The sequence below is a fragment of the Danio rerio genome, chromosome 15, assembly GCF_049306965.1.
Source record: "Danio rerio strain Tuebingen ecotype United States chromosome 15, GRCz12tu, whole genome shotgun sequence".
Taxonomy (NCBI): domain Eukaryota; kingdom Metazoa; phylum Chordata; class Actinopteri; order Cypriniformes; family Danionidae; genus Danio; species Danio rerio.
The window spans coordinates 16,406,222-16,420,189 of NC_133190.1; the positions used below are offsets into that span (position 1 = coordinate 16,406,222).

At 36.0% G+C, this 13,968-nt stretch overlaps 1 protein-coding gene across 7 annotated transcripts in view; it reads left to right on the forward strand.

Annotated features, from left to right (window-relative positions):
• The window catches only part of si:ch211-11n16.2, a 45,033-nt gene that overhangs the window by 319 nt on the left and 30,746 nt on the right, over positions 1 to 13,968 (forward strand). For 3 of the 7 annotated variants that reach the window (XR_012390670.1, XR_012390671.1, XM_686504.11), the window contains exons 1-3: positions 2,914 to 3,160; positions 8,776 to 9,280; positions 12,498 to 12,715. Coding sequence is in view for 5 of the 7 variants with exons in the window: in XM_686504.11 (XP_691596.6) it covers positions 3,044 to 3,160; positions 8,776 to 9,280; positions 12,498 to 12,715 (840 nt within the window). In the remaining 2 variants the exon portion in view is untranslated. Of the gene's footprint in view, positions 1 to 2,913; positions 3,161 to 6,416; positions 8,460 to 8,543; positions 9,281 to 12,497; positions 12,716 to 13,968 lie in introns of those variants that run through there. The other 4 variants (XM_073923421.1, XM_073923420.1, XM_073923423.1 and 1 more) reach the window with 4 other exon arrangements.

Below are 13,968 nucleotides of genomic sequence, written 5' to 3' on the forward strand. Positions count from 1 at the left end.
GTGCTATGTTTAGTCAGATGCATGTATATTTGAATACACATTTTTTTCCATTGACTTCTGATGGGTTTTGTGCCTGGGCTAAATAGTATAGTATATTATAAATATACTATAAACAGTATATTTATATCTGAACCCTGATCAATCTTTTCTGCATCATTTATAACAATTATTTCACCAATTTATGTATTGATTTTATGGTAAAGCAGTTTTTCTCATATATACATATGGTTGTTACCAAATGAATAATTAATCCTACAATACTATACCAGCTGAAGAATCACGATACCAAGTAGTATTGTGATACTGTAATTTATATGTCAAATTGTCAAAAATAAAAGAAAATTGTCAAAAATACTATATTTTATGTTATAATAGGCCTACTTGAATTAAATTCATAATTACTTTAAAGCCAAAAAGTATTATTTGCACCTCACTAAGATATATTCATTCTTTTGGTTTATTTTGTAGATAAACTGACCAACAAGAATACATTAATATAAAGATACAAATGATACCAAATGAAATTTGTTACAAAAGTGCATTTTTTCCAACTAAATTAGGCTATATGAAGTGGTCCAAAATTCTTTACTATTTGCTATTTTGGGTTTCAGGTAACAATCCAAAGTAATTCAAAACGTCACTTTGTGAGATGTGTTTTTAAAGAGATTGTTGCAGTTGTTGTAGCTACTAAATTATATTAACAGGAACAGAAATGACTCGATGTGCGTTTGAGCTGAAGCGTGAGAAAACGTGCAATAGGCTACCATATAAGGCGCAAATTCTACTGTTTTGCAACCTTAAAGGGCTCCACAGACTATTAAAATAAAATGGTCTATTGTTCCACAAGCGTGTGAGCATTTTAGTGTCTCTACGACATGCAACATTATCTATTGTAGCTAAACCATTAATGACGATACTACCGTTGACAAACTACAGTGGCACCATTTTGAAGCCACAGTATCACGACACTACCATAGTACCAATAAACCGTGCAACCCTAATATATATAAATATATATTAATAATTTTTTTTATTATTATTTATTGAGGTTAAGTAGGTTTTTTATTCTCACATTCATTCAATATTGTTTACAACGCTAATTTGAATACTGGGTCTGAAATTACATATGACTTCAAAACAACATCAGCACTATTTACTTGACTGTGAACAATGCTGTACTTTGATAGTCATTGGCTGCTAAAATGATTTCGCCACTTAGAATTTGCAAATAATACTTTTCTGAAATTATATTATTAAGCAAAAAGTCAGAATGTGCAAGTATAAATCCAGCTTTACCCCAGTATATATGTATTTTGAGGCTGCTCGATATTGGAAAAATCTAACATTGCGATATTTTATATGAATACAATTTCAGCAGATGACTTAAATAGCTCTATTTGGAATGAAATCATTAACTTTGATTGAAATAATCTTGCAGAGGAGAGAATCAAAGATATTGCAAAAATAAATAAATAAGATAGAGCAAAGATAAAAGTGAAATAAGTAGTCAGATATCCAGGTATTACGATATGATACAACATTATCATGATGTTTTTCCCGATTGTGATAGATCACGATCAATATATCACAAGAAAACCATCCACAATATATCATGACATTAGTAAATGAAGTGGGAAAATGCATCAAAAAAGTTATTAGATGTATTTCTTTTATTAACATCACACACAGTTGAAGCCTGAATTATTAGGCCCCGTTTAAATTGTTTTTTATTTTTTCGTTTTTTAATATTTCACAAATGATGTTTAACAGAGCAAGAAAATTTTCATAGTATGTCTGATAATATTTTTTCTTCATATATTTTTTGATAGTCTACAGAACAAACCATCATTACACAATAACTTGCCTAATTTCCCTAACTTGCCTTAAACTAATGAACCAAGTTAAGTCTTTAAATGTCACTGTAAGCTGTATAGAAGTGCCTTGAAAATATCAAGTCAAATATTATTTTCTGTCATCATTGTAACGATAAAATAAATCAGTTATTGGAAATGAGTTATTAAAACTATTATGTTTAAAAATGTGTTGAAAAAATCTGCTCTCCGTTAAACAGAAATTGGGAAAAAATAAACGAGGGCGCTAATAATTCAAGCGGGCTAATATTTCTGAATTCAACTGTATATATGTAATGCAATGTAGTGCAAGTTAAAAATACAAATAATACACTTGAAATAAATGTGTAAAAAAGGAAAATTCCTTCACATTATTATAGTCAGTCCTTTAAGCCCTATTCTAACTGATAATTTCATAAAAGTCCAACATTCTGAATCTGCTTGTACATAGGGAAATACATTTTAACAGTGTGAAATACTTGTGGACAGTAACATTGAAGTTATTCTTCAATGTGAATTTTTCAATGGTGTACATTTGAATATTGTGACAAGAGGCCATTCTGACCTCTAAAAGAAATGGAAATGACTATAAAGGGCTCTTCAGTCCAGTTAAACTGCAATGGCGCCACTTTGAAGGCATTCTGTGACATGTGATATTTATAGATCCCTGCTAACAAATATTTAATGAACCTTAGCAAGCTCTATGGAAAGACTGAACACAAAAATGTCCTGTTGATTCATGAGGGATTTTCTGCAGAATACAAAATTTGCACTTTTTAAAGGGGATTTTAGATTCTAAATAATGCAATGCAAGAAATCATAAAACTAAAGCATCAGCAATATCCTCTCTTCTCCGATTGACATTGTAAAAAATACAAATTTTGTACAACATTATAAAAAAAAATATTTTCTATACAATAGGATTATTTGACAGGTTATTTTATTCAGACATGCCTTATTTTCCCTCTTAGTACAGAAAAAACTTGTGCACACACAAAGAAAATAGCCTCTAGAGGGCGTCACTATGCGTTCATTAATATACGATGAAGGCCCCTGGTAGAGCAGCAACGGCGCCCTCAAGAGTTCAGCTGGAAAATCACCTACCGCCAGCACTACTGTAGCAGCAGCAGTAAGTCCTGGGACAGTAGTCTAACTAGCTTAGACGGAGTTGTGATGGTTTTAAATCTTTGGCCATGTCTGAAATGCTGTTGAAAGACATGGATGAGATTTCTCTCGGGCCTGTTAAAATGGACGAGCAGAAGGAAAATGGACGGAGTTTTCTCCTGGTGGACGAAAACGAAAGCTTGCAGGTTTGTTTTTGTTAGCTTCCGAGTTAGCCATCAAGCTACTTGGTAAGCAGCACATGTCTTGGCTTTGTTGTTGTTATACACTTTGATTGGGTGTTTGTCAATTCACAAATAGGTCCATTGCGTATTATAAAAGGTGTAATGTAAAGAATAATCGGATGAGTAACGTTGAACTGTCAACATTATTGAAACACAGGAGAGAGCTGTCTTGACAACATTGTCACTGACATCTTTCTTCATCGATCATAATCAATAGTGCTTTTATTTTTAACTTTACAAAGTTGGTATTGCCATTAGTGTGTGGATATATCGTGTTATATTACATATTTTTGCACACGTCATGATGATATAAAGTACAGCTAATTAAGTAAAATAACAAGATATGGTGTAGTAATTCTCTGTTATATAGTCTTAATAATGAGTTAACAGTGAGAAGAGTGTAATTTCTTTCTGATAGTTTACAGCTGTTTTTGACCTGAAACCAGTTTTAAAATGATTATTTACTGACACTGAGAGATTGTTACTGTCTGTATTTATATTTATGGAGAGATATAAAAATAATGCTTCAATATGTACTCACTCACTCTTCATTATTTTGTTGTTTCAAACCCGTATGTCTTTCATTCTTTCCTCAGTGGAACACAAAAGCCAGGATGACTCATTCATCAGTCATGAATGATGACATAATTGAATTTATGGGTGAACTGTCCCTTTAAGTTTTTTTTTTTTTTTTTCAAATGAAGAAAGGCTGAATCCCTACAGATAGAAAACTTGCTAACTCATCCTGTTACAAAATACATTGACCCGAGAATTCCCACAGGGCAGATATTTTGATTATTAAGATGCATACATTTAGTATTTTAGATGTATCCAAATACTTCATTTGGAAGTGTTACAAATCAGTCAGCTGAACCATTATGGAGATAATAATATGCCAAAACAATCTAAATGTGAATAGTGTTCATTTGAATTATTGACGATTGTAATTTGATAAATCTAAATTTTTATATGCTGTTAAAAATGCTCAAAAACAGCCTCATGATCACGTCTGCAACTAGTAGTCTACACGTCAGTCTGTTTATAAACAAACTGCATAAAGTGAAACTCTCTCTTTGTGTATTTTTTGTGAACTATTTAATATATCTGCATAGTTGTCCAAATGAATGTCCTGTGAGTGATTTATAATGGATGCACACCAATACAGGAGGATCTAGCGAGGCGTGTTTCTGCCTCATGAGTCGTGACTAAATAAAGGGCGCCAATGTGATCGTGCACACCAACACGCAAAACGCCAGAAGTAAAAGTGTCAATTTAAAAAAAAAACGCCTCGTGCTCTTTTTTTTTTTTTTTTTTTCTTTGACGCCCCACTTTAAAACCTTCTCCACCAACCAGGTTTGCACTTTTGTTCACGTGCACAGAGCTGCTGAAATTACAGTAATCAGCACTTGGAGCGCAAAACTGTCAATGCGAGCACACATTAAAGAAGATGTTATGAATGTGGAGCTGCTTATTGCTCTGGTGAACAATAATCAATTTTTCATAGCTAGAGCTGGAGCTGCTACTTAAACCATCCATAACAACAAGGTGTCAACTTTGTCTTCTTCTATGTAACAAGCGGGTCAGATGCTTAAAGTTGTGTAGCGCCATCTAACATCAAGGAGTGATTTTGCATACTCTTCGGCTCGACGCCAGTCAAAATTGCTTGGGTTTGAATCTGGAAAAACGTCATGAAAAACGCTGATGATAAGCGCAAACGAAAAGCGTGCCGGTGTACGAGCCTTAAGTGTGTATTTTTCGCAAGCAGGTTTGCGTTCGCCGATGCTGGATCAGCATCGTGTTGTCTATTGGCCATCGGCGATGGACGATGGCATCGTCTATCGGCCCAACCCTATCTCATACAAACATTTTAGAAAAAATTTCAGACAGGTGGGCCTTCAAAAACTCATTTGTGCCCTGAAGTAGAAAAGGTTGAGAACCTCTGATCTAAACTACTCTTCCCTGTTGATCACCCCTGACCTACTTTCTGCTAAATCTGAATTTCATGATCTGAATTTCTGGTTTTTAATTTTAGGATATTGAATTTGATGTTCTGAATTTCATCTTGAAAACTTGAAACAGTATTTTTGCAAACTGGATATTTGCAGTCTAGGAATTCAGAACACACACACAAAAAAAATGAAGTTTGAAAATATAAAAATTCAGTTTTCTTACATTTCAAATGTTCATTATTCAAGTTCTGAAATTCAAATTCAAATAAAGAAATTCAAATTCAATAATTTTTTAATGGCGTAAAATACAGATTTGTTAAATTACAATTGTCAATAATTCAAATTAATTTGACATATTATTAGCTCCATAAACCACTATTTTGCACAGTATGGATATGTAGGTATGTAGACATTTTTGTGATCTTCTGTAACTGTTTAACACTGATCACAAATATTCAGATTATATATCTTATTATTTTTTGGATACTTTGTGTAAGAGTACGTCATATATTGTTGTTCTATTTTTATATACTTAGAAAGCTTTGGTAATAATTTTGTTATACCAGTAAACTGTTGAACATAAGTATAGTAATAGATGGAGATAATAGAAAGTGGCAGAGAACACAGACCAACAAAGATATCGAGTAACAAATAGAGACATTGATAAATAGAAGGAGGTGTTTTGGTGGGAGGGTAGATATGTAAATAAATGGATAGATAGAAATACAGACAAAATTGACAAACGTTTTGACACGTTAACATTTTCATGCACAAGATCTTTAATGACATCTTAATCGGTTGGGTTTAATATTGAATTGGGCCACACTTCGCACTGATGCTGGATGACAATGCTTGGCACACAGTCTCCTCTCTAAATCTTCTCAGAGGGGTTTTATCAGATTGAGGTCAGGACTCTGTGCAGGCCAGTCAAGTGTTTCCACACCAAACTCGCTTGTTCATATATATGTATGGACCTTGTTTTGTGCACTGGTGCTCAGTTAAGGAACAGAAAGGTGCAATAACAAAACTGTTCTCACTAAGTTGGTAGGCTGAAATTGTCTGTAATGTTTTGGTATGCTGAAGCATTAAGAGTTACTTTAACTAGAATTAAGGGCCAAACCCAAACCATAATTTCCCTCCACCAAAGTTTACCTTTGGCTCAATGCAGTCAGGCAAGTACTGTTCTTCTGGCAACCTCCAAAAGTAGACTCATCCATCTGATTGTCGGACAGAGTAGCTTGATTGGTCACTCCAGAGAACATGTCTTTACTGCTCTAGGGTCAGTAGTGATGTCCTTTACCCCACAGCATCTCACACTTGTAATCTTGAATGTGCAAGGCTCGAATTTGCAGACATTTTGGTCACCTATGCACCTGAAATGCAATCTATGCGGCCTCAAAATATGCTTGGGAGCATTCATGAGAGTGCATATAATTGTTATAGTGCAGCCTGCTTTCATTCCTCTAAAATGTTTTCCGCTGTGTGCTAATGCCAGGCTGATGAAACTTGTCTTAGGTTGATATTAGCTGTCAATCACTCAGTCACTGCTTTCTGATGTCAGATGACTGGTAGACTGTGCAAAGGATTGAAGAAGAGGGAATGAAAAGAACAGGTTTGTAAACCACCTAAAGTTACAAATGGTACAGGTGGTGCTAATCATGTGGTGAATGTTGATCCACCAGCCAAAAGAGCACAGAGTTTTCAGAGTGTGCTTGAAAGATTTGGAGTGGTTGTGCTAAAAATGGTTCTGCATTCACTGTGCGTTCAGTGCAAATGGCAGCTAAATGCAGTTTAATGCTGCATACATCATCACTAAGGAAGCTTGCCTTTATTACTGTTTTAACTCACACTGCAGTTCATGAAAAAGAAGAGCAGTGCACAGACTTAGGGTGTCTATTGGGAGAAGCAGGAGAATCTACGGTAAGCCGAGCATGCACACGCTCGTGCACTATTTATTAAACGCAAGCGTGTGTGTGCAGGTTGTTGCGATGAACACAAACCTAAACTTATAAAATGGTGGAATTGTTTTCTTTTGTTTCATTTTCTTTTCTTTCATTCTTGAGATGCATACTATTTTTCCATGTATTGAATGATGACTCAGTGCTTCCCACAGAATTAAAATAGACTTGCCGTGGTAGCTGGATTTACACACACCATTTACCCACATGACATAAAAAGTTGACTATTTGCGACAAACAAAACATAATTTCATTTAGCAATAATTTAACTCATTATGGCACTGTTACTGTATACACTGTTTCTTTCCAATGGATTAAAGTAAAAAAAAAAGACTTGAGATAAAAAAAGTAATCCACTATTTCTCTTACTTTTATACTATTCAGGAGCCATGTGCACCCACTCAAATCTAGTCAAATCTGCTTCTCTCTGTCTCTCTCTTTCAACTTCAAAGTCAACTCGAGTGCCAAAGCATTTTAGATATGTATAAAAAATGGCTTATGTAATATATTAACATCATCAAATTAATAAAATAATCAGCAAATATGAAATAAATGACAGAAAAAGGAATAAAAACAGACAATGTACCTAAAAAACATTTTAATTACAAGATTAAAACGTGTAAATTATTTAACCAGTTAACCAGTACTAATGGTGTACATATATTTTGCAGCCAATTTCGTCCTCTTTGAGTATATAGTAAAGTTTTAAAAAAAAATTATTTGATGTTGCTCTCGCAACTGTGTGTGTGCAGTCAGCTGTGAAGCCAAGCGAAAATAGGCTTAAGTAAAAAGGTAATACAAAAATGCATACAAGCATTAGAAAGCAAAAGTTGAATCCCTGATTTCCTGGACATTTTAGGAGGTTTAGCAATTCAGGCCTGACTCATTTTTTAGGTCCCATAAAGGCGCATCTCTGTGGGTCTGCAGTGCATGTGAGACTGTCTGTCTGTGGGAGTGTTGACAGGTCTCGCACACACAGAACGAAACAGGTAAACAAGAGAAGATTTTCCACTAAATTGATCGCGGATGATTGGTTGTATTGGGCAGATACAAAAAAATAATTAAAAATTGATGTTAATAATAGTTAAAAAATAAAATAAAAAGTGTCACCAAATAAACTTGGGTGGCTGTTAATATACATGGGTGGCCTGGGCCTGCCCAAGTAAAGTTTATGTGTGGAAAGCACTAAAGAAAAAAGCCACTTTCAGTTTTGAATGAGTTTTTTTATGATATTACATTTGCATAGTTATAGTGCATAGTTAATATTTGTTAATCTTGTTGGACTTTTTGTAGCAGAAAACTTGCATATTAAATATGTGGCAGCATAGAGATACGGATGGATGGATGGATGAGTAGGTAGATAGATAGATAGATAGATAGATAGATAGATAGATAGATAGATAGATAGATAGATAGATAGATAGATAGATAGATAGATAGATAGATAGATAGATAGATAGATAGATAGATAGATAGATAGATAGATAGATAGATAGATAGATAGATAGATAGATAGATAGATAGATAGATAGATAGATAGATAGATAGGTAGGTAGATAGATAGACAACATATAGGTGATGGATAGACAACATTGAGAGAGAACGATTGAAACGTAGATAGATAGAGACACAGAGAGATGATCTGATCTTGATTTCTCTCATACTCTCTCAGGTGAAAAATGAAGCTCATTTTCTGCAGAAGCTGGGCTGCAGTGGCGCTCAGGGAGTGAAAGTGGTTTCCATCTTTGGCAACACGGGCGACGGCAAGTCCCACACTCTCAACCACGTCCTTTTTGACCGCGAGGAGGTTTTTGCCACGTCTCCCTCTCCATCCTCCTGCACTGTGGGTGTCTGGGCTGCTTATGACCCACAGCTGAACCTGATTGTGCTGGACACTGAAGGCCTACTCGGGGCCGCCACTCAGCAGAATCGCCGAATGCGTCTGCTGCTCAAGGTCCTGGCCGTATCAGACGTGGTCATTTACCGCACACGGGCCGAGAGGCTGCACAATGACATGTTCCAGTTCCTCGGCAGTGCATCCGCCGCTTACCTAAAGCACTTCACACCTGAGCTCCGGGCGCTGTCGAGCCGATGTGGGCTAGACGTGCCTCTCTCCAGCCTTGGACCCGCCATCATTGTTTTCCAGGAGACGTCCCGCACTCAGCTGCTGGGCCAGGGTGAGTCAGAACAAGTGCTGTTTACAAGGTCTGCAGTGTTTATCCATATGAACACAGCATTTTCTGATACATGTTGTTGCCAAAGGCTGTTGTACGATTAGCCTGGGGCGTAGAGATTGGTGCTTTAACTTGGGTCTGCACATCAACCTCATGGGGCCCAAACACATAGACAGGGGGGTCTTTGAAGAAGTCTTGAATTTTAGACTGCTGTAGAGTCCCACAGGATAAACATGAGCTGTCAGTTAAAGCAATGGCTGCATTTCAAACTCAATTGTTCACTCTTTTATTTTTGTCTGCTTAGTGATGAGAATTTTAATTTGTTTCTGTGTTTCTAATCAAAAATGTGTGGGCTAATAGATAATAATGTTTGCTCATTTTTATATACTATTTAAATTTTAAATGATTTAATATGTATGCATGATACAGATATTATGCATGCATACTAACACTTAAAAGCATAATTATTGTGTTTTCCAATAAACGTTGAAGTACATTTTAAACTGTGTTGATCTCATTGAGGAAATAGCCCTATTAAAAGTTAAAGTAGTTTGACAGGAATGTTTTTTTAAATGATTATTTTAACTATAGCTCATTTTAATGCATATAGTTCATTCATATTCACTTATGCATTATTAAATGCATATTTTTTTCTGTGATTTTACAGATTTTAAAATTATATATTAGGGATGCTCCAATCAGGATATTTGCAGCCAATACCGAGCCCTGATACCTTGTCATGGTGATCGGCCGATACTGAGATTTGATTCTGATGCTTCAAGCTTTATAATGCGTAAAGCACATTTTCCCCTCTAAGTATGATACTTAAGTGGACATCTCTCCTTATCTAAGAGTATAAATGAAGGATGCTGCATATAATCCCTTAAGCACGTCTCTTTTAACCATTTAGGCCGCATTTACACTGCATTGTTCAAGTGACTCAATTCCAATTTTTTTTCTCCCATGTGGCACAGATCGGATATGGGCCATGTATGTGTAAACAGGAACAAATCACATGGATTCCGATTTACTCAAATCAGATTCAGGCCTTGTTCATATGTGGAAATTTATCTGTTATAAATTGGATCTGTTTTCTCGTTTCTGCAGTGTAAGCTGGTAGATTGGATTTTCACCTGTCAATGCGAGCCGCGCGTCATTAAAAACCATAATCAGGGCTTAACGATAAGGACTGCCCGATGACCCGGGGCCAGTGTGAGAGATGCTTGGGACAGTAGACAGGATCATTACTGGCCCGATTGGGGCCACCTTTTTGTTAAATAATTTCGAACTGAAATAAAATACCTATATTTTCCATACTGCTCTTTTTGTTTTGTTAACACATAATTTTGCTCATTATACATATATTGACATTTTAAAAGTATTATTTAAATAATTTTTAACATTTAAATAATTATAGGCATTATTTTTGACACATTATTTAAAATATGTGGCTAAAAATAGCTATTAAATTGTATTTTTTCTTTGATGGGGCCAGTGGAAATTTTGGTCGTGCAAGTAAAAATCTAAACCATTGGCCCGATCGGACCAGTGGAAAAAATCCTTTGCTTTAAACCCTGATAATGAATGACAATGAAAAGTCTGATATTTTCCTAAACTCGTACAAGCAAACTGTACAAGGCCCGGGTAATTAATCATCAACAAGCAAAACAACTCCATTCGGACAGCGAACTACACCTGTACGACACGGTATGTGAACTTACACATAGGGGTAAAGTTGGTTTTAGATTTGCACATTCATACTTTCTCCGTAATAATATAATTTCATAAAAGTTTTATTTGCAAACTCTAAATAGCGAAATCATATTAGCAGCCAAGGACTGTCAAAGTACAACATTGTTCACAGTCAAATAAACAGTGTTAATGTTGTTTTCACTTCACACTTGCAGTTTATTTTACACCGAATATACAACGTGCCATGGTAAACAATATAGGGAGTGTGTCACTGTCACAAGCTGTCACAGAATGTATGTGTGAATGTAAAACCAAGTTTACCTTAATTACTTAAACTTTCACGTTTCATTTTTAGCATTCAGTGTCTGCAGTTTAATTAACCATATGTAACTGTTTTTGCTGAAATCATTGCTGCAATCAAAAAAAGAGTAATGCGTTTGATTCTGAACTTACCTGATATAACACGAGAACTGCAAAGTCCAGCATTTTTAATTAGGTCATCAATTCCTTCAGCTCCCTTTTAGCCAAAGACGTCTGCGGTTGGCATTAAAAGCAGTGTGTTGTACGGGTAATGTTAAGTTTTCTATTTTTGGACTTTCAAATTTGGCATCCTATTGCACAACATGACATGTTTACTATTCCCAGAGGACTCTTTTTGCAACCGGGAGCTCGTGTGACATCATGTGTGACAAAGGTTGGTAATTCTTCTATAGGAAGCCAGTGTAGTTGTTGAAGTACAGGAGTAATGTGGTGGTGTGATGATCTGTGTGTCAGAACCCATGCAACAGAATTTTAAATATACTGTAATCTTCGGAGACAACTTTTAATTTTAATTTTATATAGTCTTTTGCAATATTTAATTATGAAATAAACAGTCACTTAATAAAAAGTGGCAATAAAAGTCACTTTGTTAAACCAAAGAGTTACATTTTCTGAATCAAAAGCTGAAAAAAAAACAAGTGTAAATAACTAAAACATTTGAAGATTTTGCATTCTATTGCATTTTGCAGTTTTATTTTCAATTGTGTAGACCACTTTTCAACATTTTCAAGTATAATGTGAAAGCAGCATGAATACAAAACAATAAAGATATACAAGATGTGATGCAGCATTTTATTTCTTCTCATTGCATGTATAAACGCTTACTATACAGTAAAATATTTGATTTGGTCACATTTTCAAAGGCCACAAAAAGTACTTTTTGTCATTTCTCCGACAGAATTGAAAACATTAAAAGCAGCACAATGGTTAATCAGCTTGTTATCTAACCCAGATTTCAGGTAAATCCCAAAGGCAATGACTCAGGTGCTGTAGACATCACAATACAGCTTAACAACAGTGATGCCCTTGGGCAAAACCCCCTGTTTTCATGCTGTAAATCCTCCTTCACGAAAAGAATTGTAAAATCACATAAGCTGTTAACGCTCCTAAAACTGTCGTTCATCTTTTTTTATTTTGAAATGATTGAATTAGTGTCATCTGAAGAGGTGTGCCAGGCTTCTAAAATGTGTGTTTTGATGTCTTCCAGACGTCTCAGGCCTCGGGCAGGCAGACACGCTGCTGCAGAAGCGCTTTCATGACCTGGGCCAGAGCACAGACGCCTTCAGTTCGGTTCAGTATGTGGGCACACAGACCATCACTCCCCCCACAGACTACTCACAGCTACAGCACACGGTCCAGCAGCAAGTCAGCAACACATCTCAGAGAGCCCCGCGCCAGCCTGCCATTGTGTTCAGTGCACTGCAGGTATACGTGTGTTTTTGTAAGAGTGGCCTCAAAAACATTTTAGACACTTAAAGGGGGTAGTTCACTTTAAAAGAAAAATGTACTCATCATTTTTCAAGTGATTCCAAAGCTGTCTTTTTTTCCTCTGTTGAACCCAAAAGAAGATATTTAGAAAAATGTTAGAAAGCAATGACCATTGGCATCTATAGTATGAAAAGATATTGTTCATTCATTCATTTATGAATTTTTCATTCCCTTATTTATCAAGGGTTGCCACAGCGGAATGAACTGCCAACTAATCCAGCATATGTTTTTACGCAGTGGATAGCTTTGTTGGGAAACACACACACTCATACACTATGGCCAATTTAGTTCATCCAAATCATCTATAGTGCATGTTATTGACGAAAATGAAGAGCGAAGTGGGGGGGTTCGTAGCGGACGAAAGTGAAAACTGTGTGATGGTGGGGTGTCCAGTTGACGAAATGCGTGGGCCCTTAGAATCGTCCTAACTCAACACCCTCTCTCCCCAGTGGCAAACTCCATACAGAAATGCCAATTGGCCTGAACCAGCCACCTTCTTGCTTTGAGGTGACAGTGCTAACCACTGAGCCACCGTGATAATATATCAATGAAAGTTAAATGCTACTGGTAAGTTAGGGGTGGGGATTGATCTTAACTTCAAAAATATTAACTGTTACGAAACCAAAAAGGCCAATATATACTTCTGCATCAAGAGCACATGGTAGGTTGGAGGAAGCTTTCGCACAGTCGCATACCCTGCCTCGCACCTCTCAAAAAATTTAACTACAATGCCGATTGCGTAAAAAGTCTGCTAGGTGCCAGTGACGTGAGGGTTTAACAAAATTCGACTCCAACTGAGAAGCTCTGGATGGATATTTTTGATTTTGTGTTAATCTTATGATTAAAGTTGTTAAACATTCACCAATTCCCACCTCATTCTTTGTTGAATTTCCTGCACATTTTATCAGTAAAGCCAGTTCTAGTAAACCTCCTGTACATGCGTTTAGTCGGAGCAGAATCTGTCAACAATGACATCAAGATAATCGTTCTGCGACTATAGTGATTTAAAACACTTAGGTCACATGACCAAAGTGATACAAAACACCCTGGTCATGTGACTAAAGCAATGCAAAGCATTGGTCATTTCAGAACCGTTTTGAGACCTGGCGAATCTGCATTTGCATGTTGCTTCATATGAAAATTTGTTTCAAATTCCCGACCAACTTAACAAGGGGGCGAAGCCAAGAGCT